At 41.2% G+C, this 12,423-nt stretch overlaps 1 protein-coding gene across 1 annotated transcript in view; it reads left to right on the top strand.

Moving 5' to 3' along the window:
• The window catches only part of plxna4 (plexin A4), a 238,821-nt gene extending 227,848 nt beyond the window's left edge, over positions 1-10,973 (top strand). The window contains exons 30-32 of the mRNA XM_073480352.1: positions 2,918-3,130; positions 5,673-5,823; positions 7,064-10,973. Coding sequence (XP_073336453.1) covers positions 2,918-3,130; positions 5,673-5,823; positions 7,064-7,159 — 460 coding nt within the window. The 3' untranslated portion in view covers positions 7,160-10,973. The remainder of the gene's footprint in view (positions 1-2,917; positions 3,131-5,672; positions 5,824-7,063) is intronic.
• The last annotated feature ends 1,450 nt before the right edge of the window (positions 10,974-12,423 follow it).

The following is a 12,423-nucleotide window of genomic DNA, read 5'->3' as shown; positions in this document are numbered from 1 at the left end:
TTCTTATATCATTATCATATCAAAATAGTTGTGTTGGCATGATTCTTGCTTGCCTTCAGAGCTGTATATTTCAGATTTCCATTGATTCCACACACTCTGACAGCTGACAGGAACCTAAAGATGGCATCCAGGATTTATTCTAGCCCAGGAAATTATGTGGCCCCTCAGTGATAGCCATCACTAAGTAAACTGTTATGAGTCCCAGAATTTCAATTGTGCAAGTTAAAATTGAGTAAAAATGTTAGCTGTATTTGGATTGTGTGACAGAGTTGTAATGTCTATCTGTATGCGTGTACAGTAAGTGTGTGCACGCATGAGTCTCTGGCTCCGAGAGCATCTCCAGATGGTATCTTTTGGATTAGCGGCAGTGTGTCAGCGTCTCCTCTCATCCTCACTCCTCTGTATTTGGTATGTGTCTATGTCTCCGTCTGCACCGTGTGTTTGTCATGACGGGATGCAACAGACAGAATTTTAATTACTGTGCAAAACTGGCACACACGTCCCTCCTTTCTGAATGCAGATAAGGGCCTATGTGCTGTCATGAGACAATCCCCAGCCCACTCAGATTGTAAATGGCATCACTAGGACTTTTAAGGTTAGGCTAATTATCTCATTATATCGTTATTAAGTCATGCAGTGTTATGCACACAAAGTTTTCAAATTGTTTTAAGCTCTTTTGTCCAGGCAAACAGTTTGTTCAGTAGTGGATTGCAACTTCCTATTCACATGAAAGGTCATTCCTTTCTGCCTACCGAGGTCCAGTTGGAACAGCGCCCAGTCAGGTCACCTTTATAAAGCTGTTAATTCGAACCTTACGTCGCTGCATGAAAAAGGTCAAGCTTGGTCAGTTCCCTGTCCCTGCTGTAACGCCTCAAATGGGATGCCCTGGATCACAACATCTGTGACCCTTTTCCTGCCAATGGCGAGCTACTTCATTAGGAATGGGACAACATCCCACAACTGGAGAGTCAGAGGCTCAAAGTGTCAATCAGTGCTGAAGGGCTGCAGGGAGACTTGCTGTTCCTTTTGTTGTCTTTATTTGCAGTATAGTGCCTGAGGAAATATTTAGAACTAGAAGATCTTACAGTAGTATGGCTGTTTGCTGCCTTGAATTAGGAAGTTTAGTCAATACTGGTTGGTAATCTTGCTAAAATGATGAGGATTAGGAGAGTTGATTTCGTGGCCAATGTCGTCTGATCCATGAAATACATTTGCCTTCACCAAACACTCTTCAGTCAATAAAACTGCTTTTGCTTATATTATCAAACTCTTCCTATTAGAGTACCGGGTAAATATGCAGTTTTTTGGGTTTTTTTCTATCTATAAGGCACTTGTAGTTCTAAATCAATGGAGAGAGCAATAGCCTTTTAATAAAAGGGCTTTTTCTGACTCCGCCAGAGTAATACCTCTAGGATCAGAGATGCCCTTGATCTTGGCAGCTGATATTTAACCTAATCCCTGACCAAAAGGACTGATCATGGCCATCATATTCCTTAAACTACTCAGCGTGAGCATTAACTGCTGAAGAAATTCTGTGCTCAACACAATAGATAATATGTAGATGTTATTATGGAGATCATTTTGAATGCAGAGCCTCATCATTTTAGTGTCCACTGCTGATTGGAACAGCACATACCTCAAAGCTCAGGGCAGCTGGGGCAGATTGTCAACAATCAAGGGGGCACAGCAGTGGTGTTAATATCCCTCTGATCCCTGCACCTAATCCCACTAGATTCTTTGCTTAGATTAATTTTGAAAGTCATAATGCAGAGTTTTTTCTTCCTCTGATTCCAAATCCTCTTTTGTTAGATTGTACATCTGAATGGCTTTGTGGGTGGTTGTGCAAGGATAAATGCTGAGAGGGATGGTAGGGGAGAACCGGTGGTATTTAAATGATTGCATTATTTTTTTTCCCCATCCTTTGATATTGTGCCACACAGAGAAACTCCTATGCAGGCTAAACTGCAGTGTCTTTCCTGTTTGATTTTTGCAACATCAGCTAAAAGCACATAGCCCAGAGAATAGTAAAGATACAGAGATCCAAGTAACACTCAGCTCTTTCTTAATACCACCTGAGCCCTTTCACTGCAACACACAGATAAAGCTGGCCCTATATCTATTCATTTTGGCAGAAACAAGCCCAGCAAATAAACAGACTTGTATATTTTTATTATTCTGGACAGGCACAAAATAGGACCCACTTGCACAAACAAGGCAATATGAACTGTGTCACTGTGCGGCCCCCAGCGAGGACCCCTGGACACTGCTGGAAAAAATGAGAGCCAGCCACCACCTGGTTTTAAAGATAAAGGCTTTATTGAATTGAGCACACACATCAAATAGAGCACATCGGCAACAGCAGGGCCTGTGTACTAGCTTTGCAAAGTGAATGAAGCCTCGTCCCCCTTCTGGCGCATAATATGCTCATGTCTATTGCCTGACTGGCTGTAGCAAATATAAAAATGGCATTTAGGGACTTAATCTGAGAGCAGTTCAACCGGACACAGTCTGTTGTTTTACTTTACACTCTCTGTTCCTCTGTTTGAGCAGTCTGTCACTGAGATGGTGCTGAACAATCAATGCAAAAGTAATTTGTAGAGCAGGAGGCTTCACACAATGGAGTACATTAACATGCATAAAATGTTATAAGCAATTTTGTCTCATTAGCTCATTAGATGTTTTGTTTACAGGTTGCAGTATAATTTCAGTTACTGCAAAACAAGTTAAAAGATCCACAACATTAGCATATCTTATTGTAGGAATATAAGCTATTGAACATTAAAATTTCAGGAAAACACATTTTAATGGAGATTGGCTGCAGCACACCAGCATGACATTAATTAACTGTAATGAAAAGGAAATGTTTTGAACTTCTATAATCTCAAACTACTTTGTTCTTCTTTCCACCTCCCTGCAGCCTACCTCTGCGTTTCTGGGTGAATGTGATCAAGAACCCCCAGTTTGTGTTTGACATACATAAGAGCAGCATCACAGATGCCTGTCTGTCTGTGGTGGCCCAGACCTTCATGGACTCCTGCTCCACCTCAGAACACCGCCTTGGGAAGGACTCACCCTCCAACAAGCTGCTTTATGCCAAGGACATTCCCAGCTACAAGAACTGGGTGGAGAGGTGAGCACATGTGTACACATCAAACAATGGATGGATGAAGGGAGGAAATGTGTGTGTGTGGGTTGGTGGGGTGGGCTCTTATGTGAGTAAAAACATCAGGAAAACTGCATTAACCATGTTTCATTCCAACACACACACAAAGCGACTGTAGCACTGTGATCTATGGGCCATGAAACACAATCCAAATTACAACACGGTGGGAATGGATGGAGGCGCCCTGGGCTCGAGATCTACAGTGCAGAGGAGTCAGTGTGTTTGGAGAGTGCAGAAGTGTGTGTGAAAAAGAAAAAAGAGGGAGAGAGAGAAAGCATTTTTGAGAATAGCAGGCAGTAGAAGTCAGTAATTTGGTAAAATGAGAGTTTTATTAAATTTATTTGTCAGCAGGGAAGGCGAAGAAGTCCTGAATAAAAGATGGGGAAGTGTGAAGCGGTCAGAGTATTTATGTGCTGGCTGCTTCGTCACAAGGCAGGCCTCCGGACGAGAATATATGTGCACTGCTTGAATGGGTGAAACCAAATGAGGAGCTTCCGGCACAGGACCGTACTCATTCGTCCTGTGTGTGTCTGCAGTGTGAGGAAATTGGTCTGCTGATTCATACATGGATATGTTTGGATACTGTAAGCAGAAAAATGATCTGTGTTGACACTGATACTGCAGGCGGGCAGCACAGACAGAAATGTAGCCTTCATTTAGTTATTGTTGAAAGGTGACATATTATCACAATATTAAACTAGCACTTAGACACACTTTATAATCAAAACAAGACAGGGGATCTCATTTTCAACAACACACACTTGGTTCACTCAAAGATTTGCATGTATACACTGTTTTTAAAGACCAAACATGCACACTGGGATTTTCAGGAAATGCTGTTTGTGTAAATAGCTGTAAATAGAAATATCCCACTGTCCTGTAGTGGATATATATCCTGCCTGCGTTGCAAGTTTGGTGGAGCAGTACCATCATCAGTGAACACCCCACAGTGGAACTGTGTTATTCAGTTGGAAAAGCCTCAGTAATATAGTAATGACTGAGTTAGGGTGGATCTGGTGCTGCTCCACTCTGTTGTCCAACCGTGACAAAGTTAAGGGTCATGCCAGGGAGAGGATTTAAAGGGCAGAATGCAGCGGCTATGAAAGAAGACTGCAGAGGGAGAGGAGAGAAAGTGAACACTGCAGAGATGTCCTGCTTTTCTCTCTCCTTTAAGCTACAGCTTAATTGTAAGGATAGGACGTCCTTACCTGGTGAGCGAGCTAATGGAAGCTTGTGTCTCACAAAGGAAATCTCTGCTGCTTTTTCAAGAGACAGAACCCATGTAGACAGTGAGCTTTTACTATGCTGCAGTCAGTCTACATAAAAAAACCCACTTCAAACGCTAATGAAACGAGTCAACAACTGGATAAGTGTGCATTTTCAGCAGTTTTAGTTATTTTTTTATATTTGTGGTTTGAGGCAGTGCAGCTGGGCAGAGCCATGATATCCCACAGAGCTTTTGACTTGCTACAGTATGTTGATGTTATTAATTTTGGGCCGTGAAGTGAAGCGGGTTAGTGAGATATTGACACTTGCCTTGAATTTGATGTGGGATTTGATGGTCTCCAGACAATGACAAATCCATCACAGCTGTCATAACACTATTCGTTTACATAATTGTTTGCATATGGATCGGTATATTTGGAAAGCTAACATTTATAGTCCTTTCATCTAAAGACAAAGATTTTCTACTGGCTGCTAGTATTCAATGGATATTTAATATTTCACAGTAGCTTTGTGTAGTTGACAGTTAAAAATATTTGGATGCTGTGGCCAGAAAACTATCTTCACATTATTACTGCCTGAAAGCACATTTCACAGCTGCGCAATAATAGCAATTAATTAAGTTCAGACCTACAAAGTGTACTTGTACTGGATAAGCTGAGGATTTAGTTTTGTTTATAAAAACTTCACCTAAAACAAGCACACCTGGTCTCTGCAGTAACACTCCCCTGCCAGGAGCTCCCCATAACTGCCCTCCAGCACTGAACAGGTGTTGATGTGTGCGTGACCTCTGAGCAAAGGCTATGAGCAACACCCACCTGCCTTTTCCTCTGCGCAGTTTACTCTGAAGACGTGCTTCCTTGGCAAATGCATCTTTCTCCCTCACACATGCCCAGAAATACCCATCCAAACACCAGGCCTATCCTCGAGCGGCTGCAGCTACAGGAATTTAATATGTAAATAACCAGCTTTAATTAACATAGTTGATAGAGGCAACACAGCTGCTGCTGACAGTGACTGATTACCCTTACTCGATGCAGTGTATGTGTTCTGTTGTGGTGTTCAAGGTTGAAATCTCAGGCCTTTCAGTGTCTACATGACTCCATGTCAGTCATGCAAAACACTTGTTGCCTCTGTGCAACATGCAGTCGTTAGATATCTTCAAAGTACTGCTAGGGGTAATGAGCTCCGAGGACAACTGCAGCACTATCGACGTTACAACCCAGCAATGAGTGTATTTACCTACTCTTAATGTGTTTATTCTTTGTTTTATTCCTTTCACTAGGTACTACTCAGACATTAATAAGATGCCAGCGATCAGCGACCAGGACATGAATGCCTACTTGGCGGAACAGTCACGGATGCACATGAACGAGTTCAACAGCATGAGCTCTCTCAGTGAGATTTACTCCTATGTGGGCAAATACACTGAGGAGGTATGTAATACTGAGACTTACCACACTCCTAGACAACGCACACACTGTGTTATCATTATGTAAGAATTCCTACCACTGATGTTATTGATTTTCTCTTGGGCAAGAAGAGTTAAAGTTAAAGGGACACTCACACTGAAAATTGGTCCTCGCCAACATTTTTATCAATCTAGCAAATGACACATACTAATGAAAATATAGCCACTGAAACTGGCTTTATTGCTTTAATAAAGGTAGACCAACAAAGACACTTGTTTTAGTATAGTGTTTCTGTCCTGAGTAGTGTCTCGAATCAACTTCCCAGGCTGTGTACAAGCCCAACACTCCACCAATCAGATGGTTAGCCTTGATGCAGCCTGAGAGCCAAAGCTCAGGGCGTAAAAAAAAATCCAGAAAGCAATAACTGCTGCTGGTAATGTTAATGTTATTATTATATATTAGTGAAGGTCATTAAGATGATTGTAGGAACATCGTCATCAGCTCTCTTTACTCATTTGGATTTAGGAGGTCAGACAGTGAGAGGACAAACAAAACATGTTCAGAAAGACTCACCACTTGTAGGTTTGAAAGTTGTCTCTCAAAAAGTGTGTAGCTTGCTTCTCTGCAAAGAATGGCAGCTGTAGCCAGGATTCACAGCAGTTGTTATGTATTTCAATGTCCATCCTGACAAAAATGAAAGGCATCCCTGTTATACATTTTTAAAACAAACAAAAACAGCTAGTTTTGCTGAGACATTACTCTTTCAATTGGTGTTCCATAAAGAGCAGTAATATGTATTTCAGTTGAACCAAAAACAGAACTTCTTCACCTAATTCATTCACAAAAATTGCATTAAAAAAGTGGCACACCTTTGTGAACAACCATAAAACTGGACTGACAGCCATCAGCCACAACCATTGACTTGATTGATGCTATGTTTCCATTGGAATCCTCTCTTAACAGCTGTGTATCCAAGCTGACTGAAGCTGCTGTCCCCCAAAAGAGGAAGCTACTTTTCAAGCTTACATTAGGATGAGCATTTAGTGTTCAAAAGATAGCTTTATTCTTTTAGCTGTTTCTAGAGTTTCTACAGTATAATTTAAATAAGAAAGAAAACACAAAACACATTGGAGCATTTTGTTATCGACTTATAATTCTTATGATGAAATATCAGATCTGAAAGTCCTGATTGCAGTTTTGTTTTGTTGAGCACTTTCAGTAATGTGTTTGTGTGTGTGTGTTTACCTCACTGTCCTGCCGGCAGATTGTGTATGCACTGGAGCAGGACGATGCAGCCAGGAAACAGAGGCTGGCCTTCAAGCTGGAGCAGGTGGTGGCCTTCATGAGTCTGGAGAGCTGAGGACCGCACTTCCCAGGGCGCACTGGGAAGAGACCCCATCAGAAACCGAGCCGTGCCTGAGCGAAGACCTGTCCCCATCTTTTTTCATCATGTGACTTCCTCCCTCCGCCTTTCAAAGATGACTTCTTCCTTGACCTTTTTTTCTGCTTCCTCTCCCCCGAGAAATATTTTTGTTTTCCTCATCCACTCTGCTGCATAGACTAGTTTACCTGAATTTATCCGAAGGGTGGTTCGGGGCTGAGGTTTGGCGTCTCCCACAGTGCAATGCGGGGGATCCCTCAGCTTCACCACAGGGAGAGCTTCAAGGGGTGATTGCTTGAAAGCTGGCCATATTGGCATACTTCAGTCCCCCTGCTGGAAGAAAAGAGGGGAAAAAACATTTTTATGTTGCCTTCAAGAATTTACACTGATAGGTAATTCTTTAAAAACCACCACGATGTTGGGTGTCCATTTTGTTGAGAACTTTTTTCAAAAATAGGATAGTTAAGATCATCTCTAGAGTCCAGTTTATTGTAGTTCTATATTCAATATATGGAATCAAGAGGAAACATCAATGATGACTGCAAGCCAAATGAACACCTCTGAAGAAAATTAATGCAAGGATGGTTTGCCAAGTTTACACTGTACCTACAAGCGAAGCATACATATCTGCGACATTTGGGGCGAGTCCAGGCAAACCTTGAATGTTCTTGTGTTCTTTCAATGTAGCTGGAGTTGTATTTAAGAAAAAGACTGATGGGGGTAGGGAAGGATTAGTGCTTCTCTGAACTTTTTCTTTATTGAAATGTGACTGACGCTAAAACTTTACAAACCAGAGCATCCCTAATCTATACCCCTTTGCAACATTCGCACATTTTTCCTGCCCAGCATACATTTACTTCAAAGAAAATGCTCATGATTTCTGCTTCCATCTGGCTTATGTGGCTACTGCAAAATTAACCTATTAGACAAAAATCCCTGGAGGCCCCGACCCAAGTTGGATCCTCTGTAAGAAGCACACAAACAACTCTGGAAGACAGTGTTTTGACTGCTAATCCCAACACCAGGAGCAGTCTTTGTCTGGCTCTTGCCACTTCCAATCTTGTGCCGCCACTGCGACGGTCTATCAAAGCACATACACACACACACGCACAGATACACACACAATCAGCAGCTGCCCAAGATCCTGACTGCCCAGATATCTACCAGACCCTGGAGGGGGGTAAAGGGAAGAGCTGACTGAAATGTACTGGGTAAGAAACTGCTTGATCATGAAAAATAAGAAGAATGATTCAACACAGTGCAGCCAGATGATGGCTGACTGCTCCCAAAAGGTGAGAGTAGCACTTCTTTCCCAGGATGTTCTTATTTAAAGACTTTTGTGCGGGGAAATCAAACAAGATGGACTTAGTCGGTCAGCCAAAAACCAAAGGAGCTTGAAATTTTCAAAACGGTCAAAAATGTATTTGTAAAGTGCCACTGAGGAACTGAAAAAAAAGGACTATGTAAAAGACAACCACTTCTGGGACAAAAAAAAAAATATTGTGACTGGAACTTTAAGAAACCTGTGTGATTTTTCTGACCTCAGTGTGTCGGGGTGAGAGGCTCTGTGGGCGAGGTGATCTGATCCTCCTTTCTCTTTCCATCGTCCCGGGTCTCTCCAGCTCTCGGCACACCGTTCGCCCTCGTGTCCGGCTCCTGACCTACCAGTTTTCTTTTCTGTTTTGCACAAGCGTTGGAGACGGTAGCTAGTTGCATACGGCAAAAACCCCAACTCTTGAGTGTGTAACTGTTGAGGCGCTCTTGTCTGTATTAGTGTAGTTGTCCTCAGTGGCGGCAGGGGGCGGCCTTCTCCAAGCCTCAAAAAAAGAAAAAAAAGAAGAAAAAAAAGAAAAAATCTGATAAAGCAGAGCAGGAACAGAACAAGAAGCGAGCATCAGGGCAGGATAAACAGAAAATGATAGACATTAAAGTAGATAAGACTTGTTGGAGAGAGCGATTGAAAGAGACCTGATGGAGGCGCCCTCCGTACCTTTTGACCTCTGCCCTTTCTTTTGCCTTGACAACGTGCCCCATGTGGTGATGTGAATGTGTGAAGACCGCCCTAGGTCCACCTTGGGTCCTTTATTGGCTTTTTAAGCGCATGTAAAACGTAAACAATTTAAGAAACTTATTTAAAAAAAAGTGAAAAATAAGAAAATTAAGCCTTGCAATGATGATGTGGATGTGTTCTTTTATCTTTCTTTTGCTTGGAAGAATCGAGATGGAAAAAGTGGATTGTTCATGTAATAAAAACTATAACTTTCGTTTAAGGTGGAAACTTTATCCAGTTCGAGCCCTACTGCAGATCCCCATGCCCATGGTTTTTGTGAAGTGTTAGATGCTAAATAAAACATATTATATACCCTTGCATGTTGACCTATTTGGATGGTATGAAATGGAACTGCCTTGCTCAAAGATATTTATATACTTCTACTTCTACTAGGGACTTTAAAGTCATTTACAAGCCGACTGTTCATTTTAAGATGATGGATCTCTCACGAACGCTGTTTTGAATTTCTTGTCCCTCCATTACAGACCATCTGTGTTTTGTGACAGCTGTGTGTCCTCTGTGGTTTGAGTTCTGCTACATAGAAGATGCAAGTTGAATCTTGCTCTGTCTTTGCTGCTATTACATCTTGTTTTGAGAGGTGTCTGCTGCATTAGATTGATTGTTTCATCATGATAACTGCTTAAATTGTTTTTCCATCAGTTGAGTCCAGAAGAGAAAAGAAACACTCTGAGTAAAGCCCTGTTCAAGTCACTATAGATGGGAAAATCCATTAAAACAAACTGATGTTGTTTTGTTCATTTCATGAAAAGCAACAAAAGACTACATCAGTTTGCCACCATGTGCGTCACAAAATACAAGTGTTACTATCCCTTTCAACTTTTCTTGAAGAAACGATGTATACATGTGATTTATCATACAGATAAACACACCTTTTAATAACACAGGCACATTAGGCTTCATAGTAGACTTGGCAAGTGACTGTTTCTTTCTTAGCCATTGTGTCAAATGTATGTGAGATATCCAAGTCATTGTCCATTCTTTACTGGCTGCAGGTATACAGTACGATGAATGTCTGTTGTTTCAATTGGAGGGGTACATTCACAAGGTGTTTGTTGGACAAGTTAAGTAGTAAACATATCAAACCTAGTCATATCTGTTATTGGAACACGAGGGGAATAAGGACTGATTTAGCAACTGGAAGATTAATTCATGCAAGGCTAACACTGTAAGAAACGTACTACTGAAACACCTTCAGACAATTTCAAAAGAACCTCTTTCATCCATGTAGCCAGTGTATACTCTGTCTAGATACCCAAAGTTTCCCCTCATAGCCGTGTGTTAATAAATAACACAAGGTGAGAGTCCTGGACTGTCATTGTGAATCTGCCCCCCGGTGTAACATCCTGTCTTTCATTTCTCCCTCCTCCCATCCCCTTCCCCCTGCAACACAGGTTGTCTGCAAGTAGCCACCCTGTGTTGCCAAGAGCACAGATAAAGTTTCCACCTTCAAACGTTTTGTAGGAACTAAAAATGTCCTCCTAGCTCAGTGTTATAGCAGGTGTTACAGAAACATGCTAGAAAAGACTTTTACTAGACCATATTTGAAAGATAAAGAGTATCTTATCGAGAGATAAAAACAGAACCTGGGGGATATAAGGCGAGCTTCTCTAACTTTGTTATAATTAATTGTATACCTGTGTATGTAAATATAATGCATTCCTATTTTGCAGTCAAGAACAAAATACTATTTGTAATATAGAATAAACTTTATTATGAAACCAAGCATCTCATGTTTGTTTTTGTTCTTTGTGCAGAATGCAGTCTTGTTGGAGGCTAATTGACAAACAGCTACATTTGAATTATACTTTCATTGACACAGATGGTAAATTCTGAAATACCATGGTCTGAATCCTAAAGCACTATAGGCCAGATTTAGACTTTGACGTGCCCTTTACTCCACTGGGAAACACATAGCCTCCTGCAAGATGCACACTTGATAAATATTTAAAGATGCTGTCAACCTTCAAGACCTCTTTACTGTGGCTCGGGCCATGCTAACAGTTTGCAGAAGTCACCAAAATCCGATCAGAAACTTGGAAAAAAATATTTAATGAGAAGTTTTTCTTCCCTGACAGGTGCAACAAAACCAACACAGGAGACCTAGAGAGGCAGTCAGGGTGAACCAAGCATTACCATGGCATAAATTAAATGTTGTGGCCATATTTTCCAAGTCCAAGCCTTCTGCTATGCACACTACATGCACAGCATTTTTTTCAAAAACTTTAAGCAATTACCAATGTGCAGACTACACTGTGTTCCTCCACATAGCTCTAATTTTCCTTTCCATCCCTGTGACAGGTCCTACGTCAGCCAGAGTGGGTGTTCAGGGATTTTGAAGTCGTCTCAGGTCTCCCACTGTCTGGTGGCAGACGGAGCAAAAAAGAGTAGATGCATAACAAAGAGCCATTTCTTTTTTCTCTGAGATTTGTAGTTGTTCTTTGTGCTATCGGCTGTATGCATGCCAGGATGCATAAGAACAAATACTGAACTGTATATAGTAGAAGAGGACGTCTTCCATGAAAGGAAAGCCCTCTGCTTTTTAGATACATAATGGCCCAAATCGTTTTAGACTTTAAGTATCCAAATTATTCATATTATGGCTTTATCCAATTAATTGAAAGTCTATGGCCTGATTTTCCACAGTACCACTGGGGGAGATAAAGAAACCGAGGTCTGGAATAGAATCTGCACAGGGAAAGTCATTCACTGAAAAGTCCAAAATTTGAAAAGGAGTAGCTCAAAGAGTATATCTCAAAATAAAATGTAAATCAGCATCCAATAGTGCTTGAAATAAACTTGTAAGCACACCTTTCTAAAAACTGGGACGGAAGCCTAAAGCACACAGTGTTGACATCCAATTTACTCCAAACTATTATCATCATAGTGGTTGATTTGGTTTTACAAAGCAGCTTCCCTACCCAATGACTGAGCCATCTCACACCAGGCAGGATAAACAAACAAAAATGAAAAAAGTGGTCCAGCTCTGACAATCTGGCATTAAACGGAAAGAAGGAGTAACTGTGTGGTTAAGGAGCACACAGATGCTAAATGGAAAAAGGAGAAGATACAATATTAGATTCTTTCTTTAAAAAGCATCTAAACAGAATATGTTTCACAACACCCTTTAGTACAACAGCTTTAGCTGATTTCACAATGTTAATGCAGAGCATGA

The sequence above is a fragment of the Pagrus major genome, chromosome 14 (genome assembly GCF_040436345.1).
Source record: "Pagrus major chromosome 14, Pma_NU_1.0".
Lineage (NCBI taxonomy): Eukaryota > Metazoa > Chordata > Actinopteri > Spariformes > Sparidae > Pagrus > Pagrus major.
Note: the sequence above shows the minus strand (reverse complement) of the source record. Positions and strands in the feature narration are given on the sequence as shown.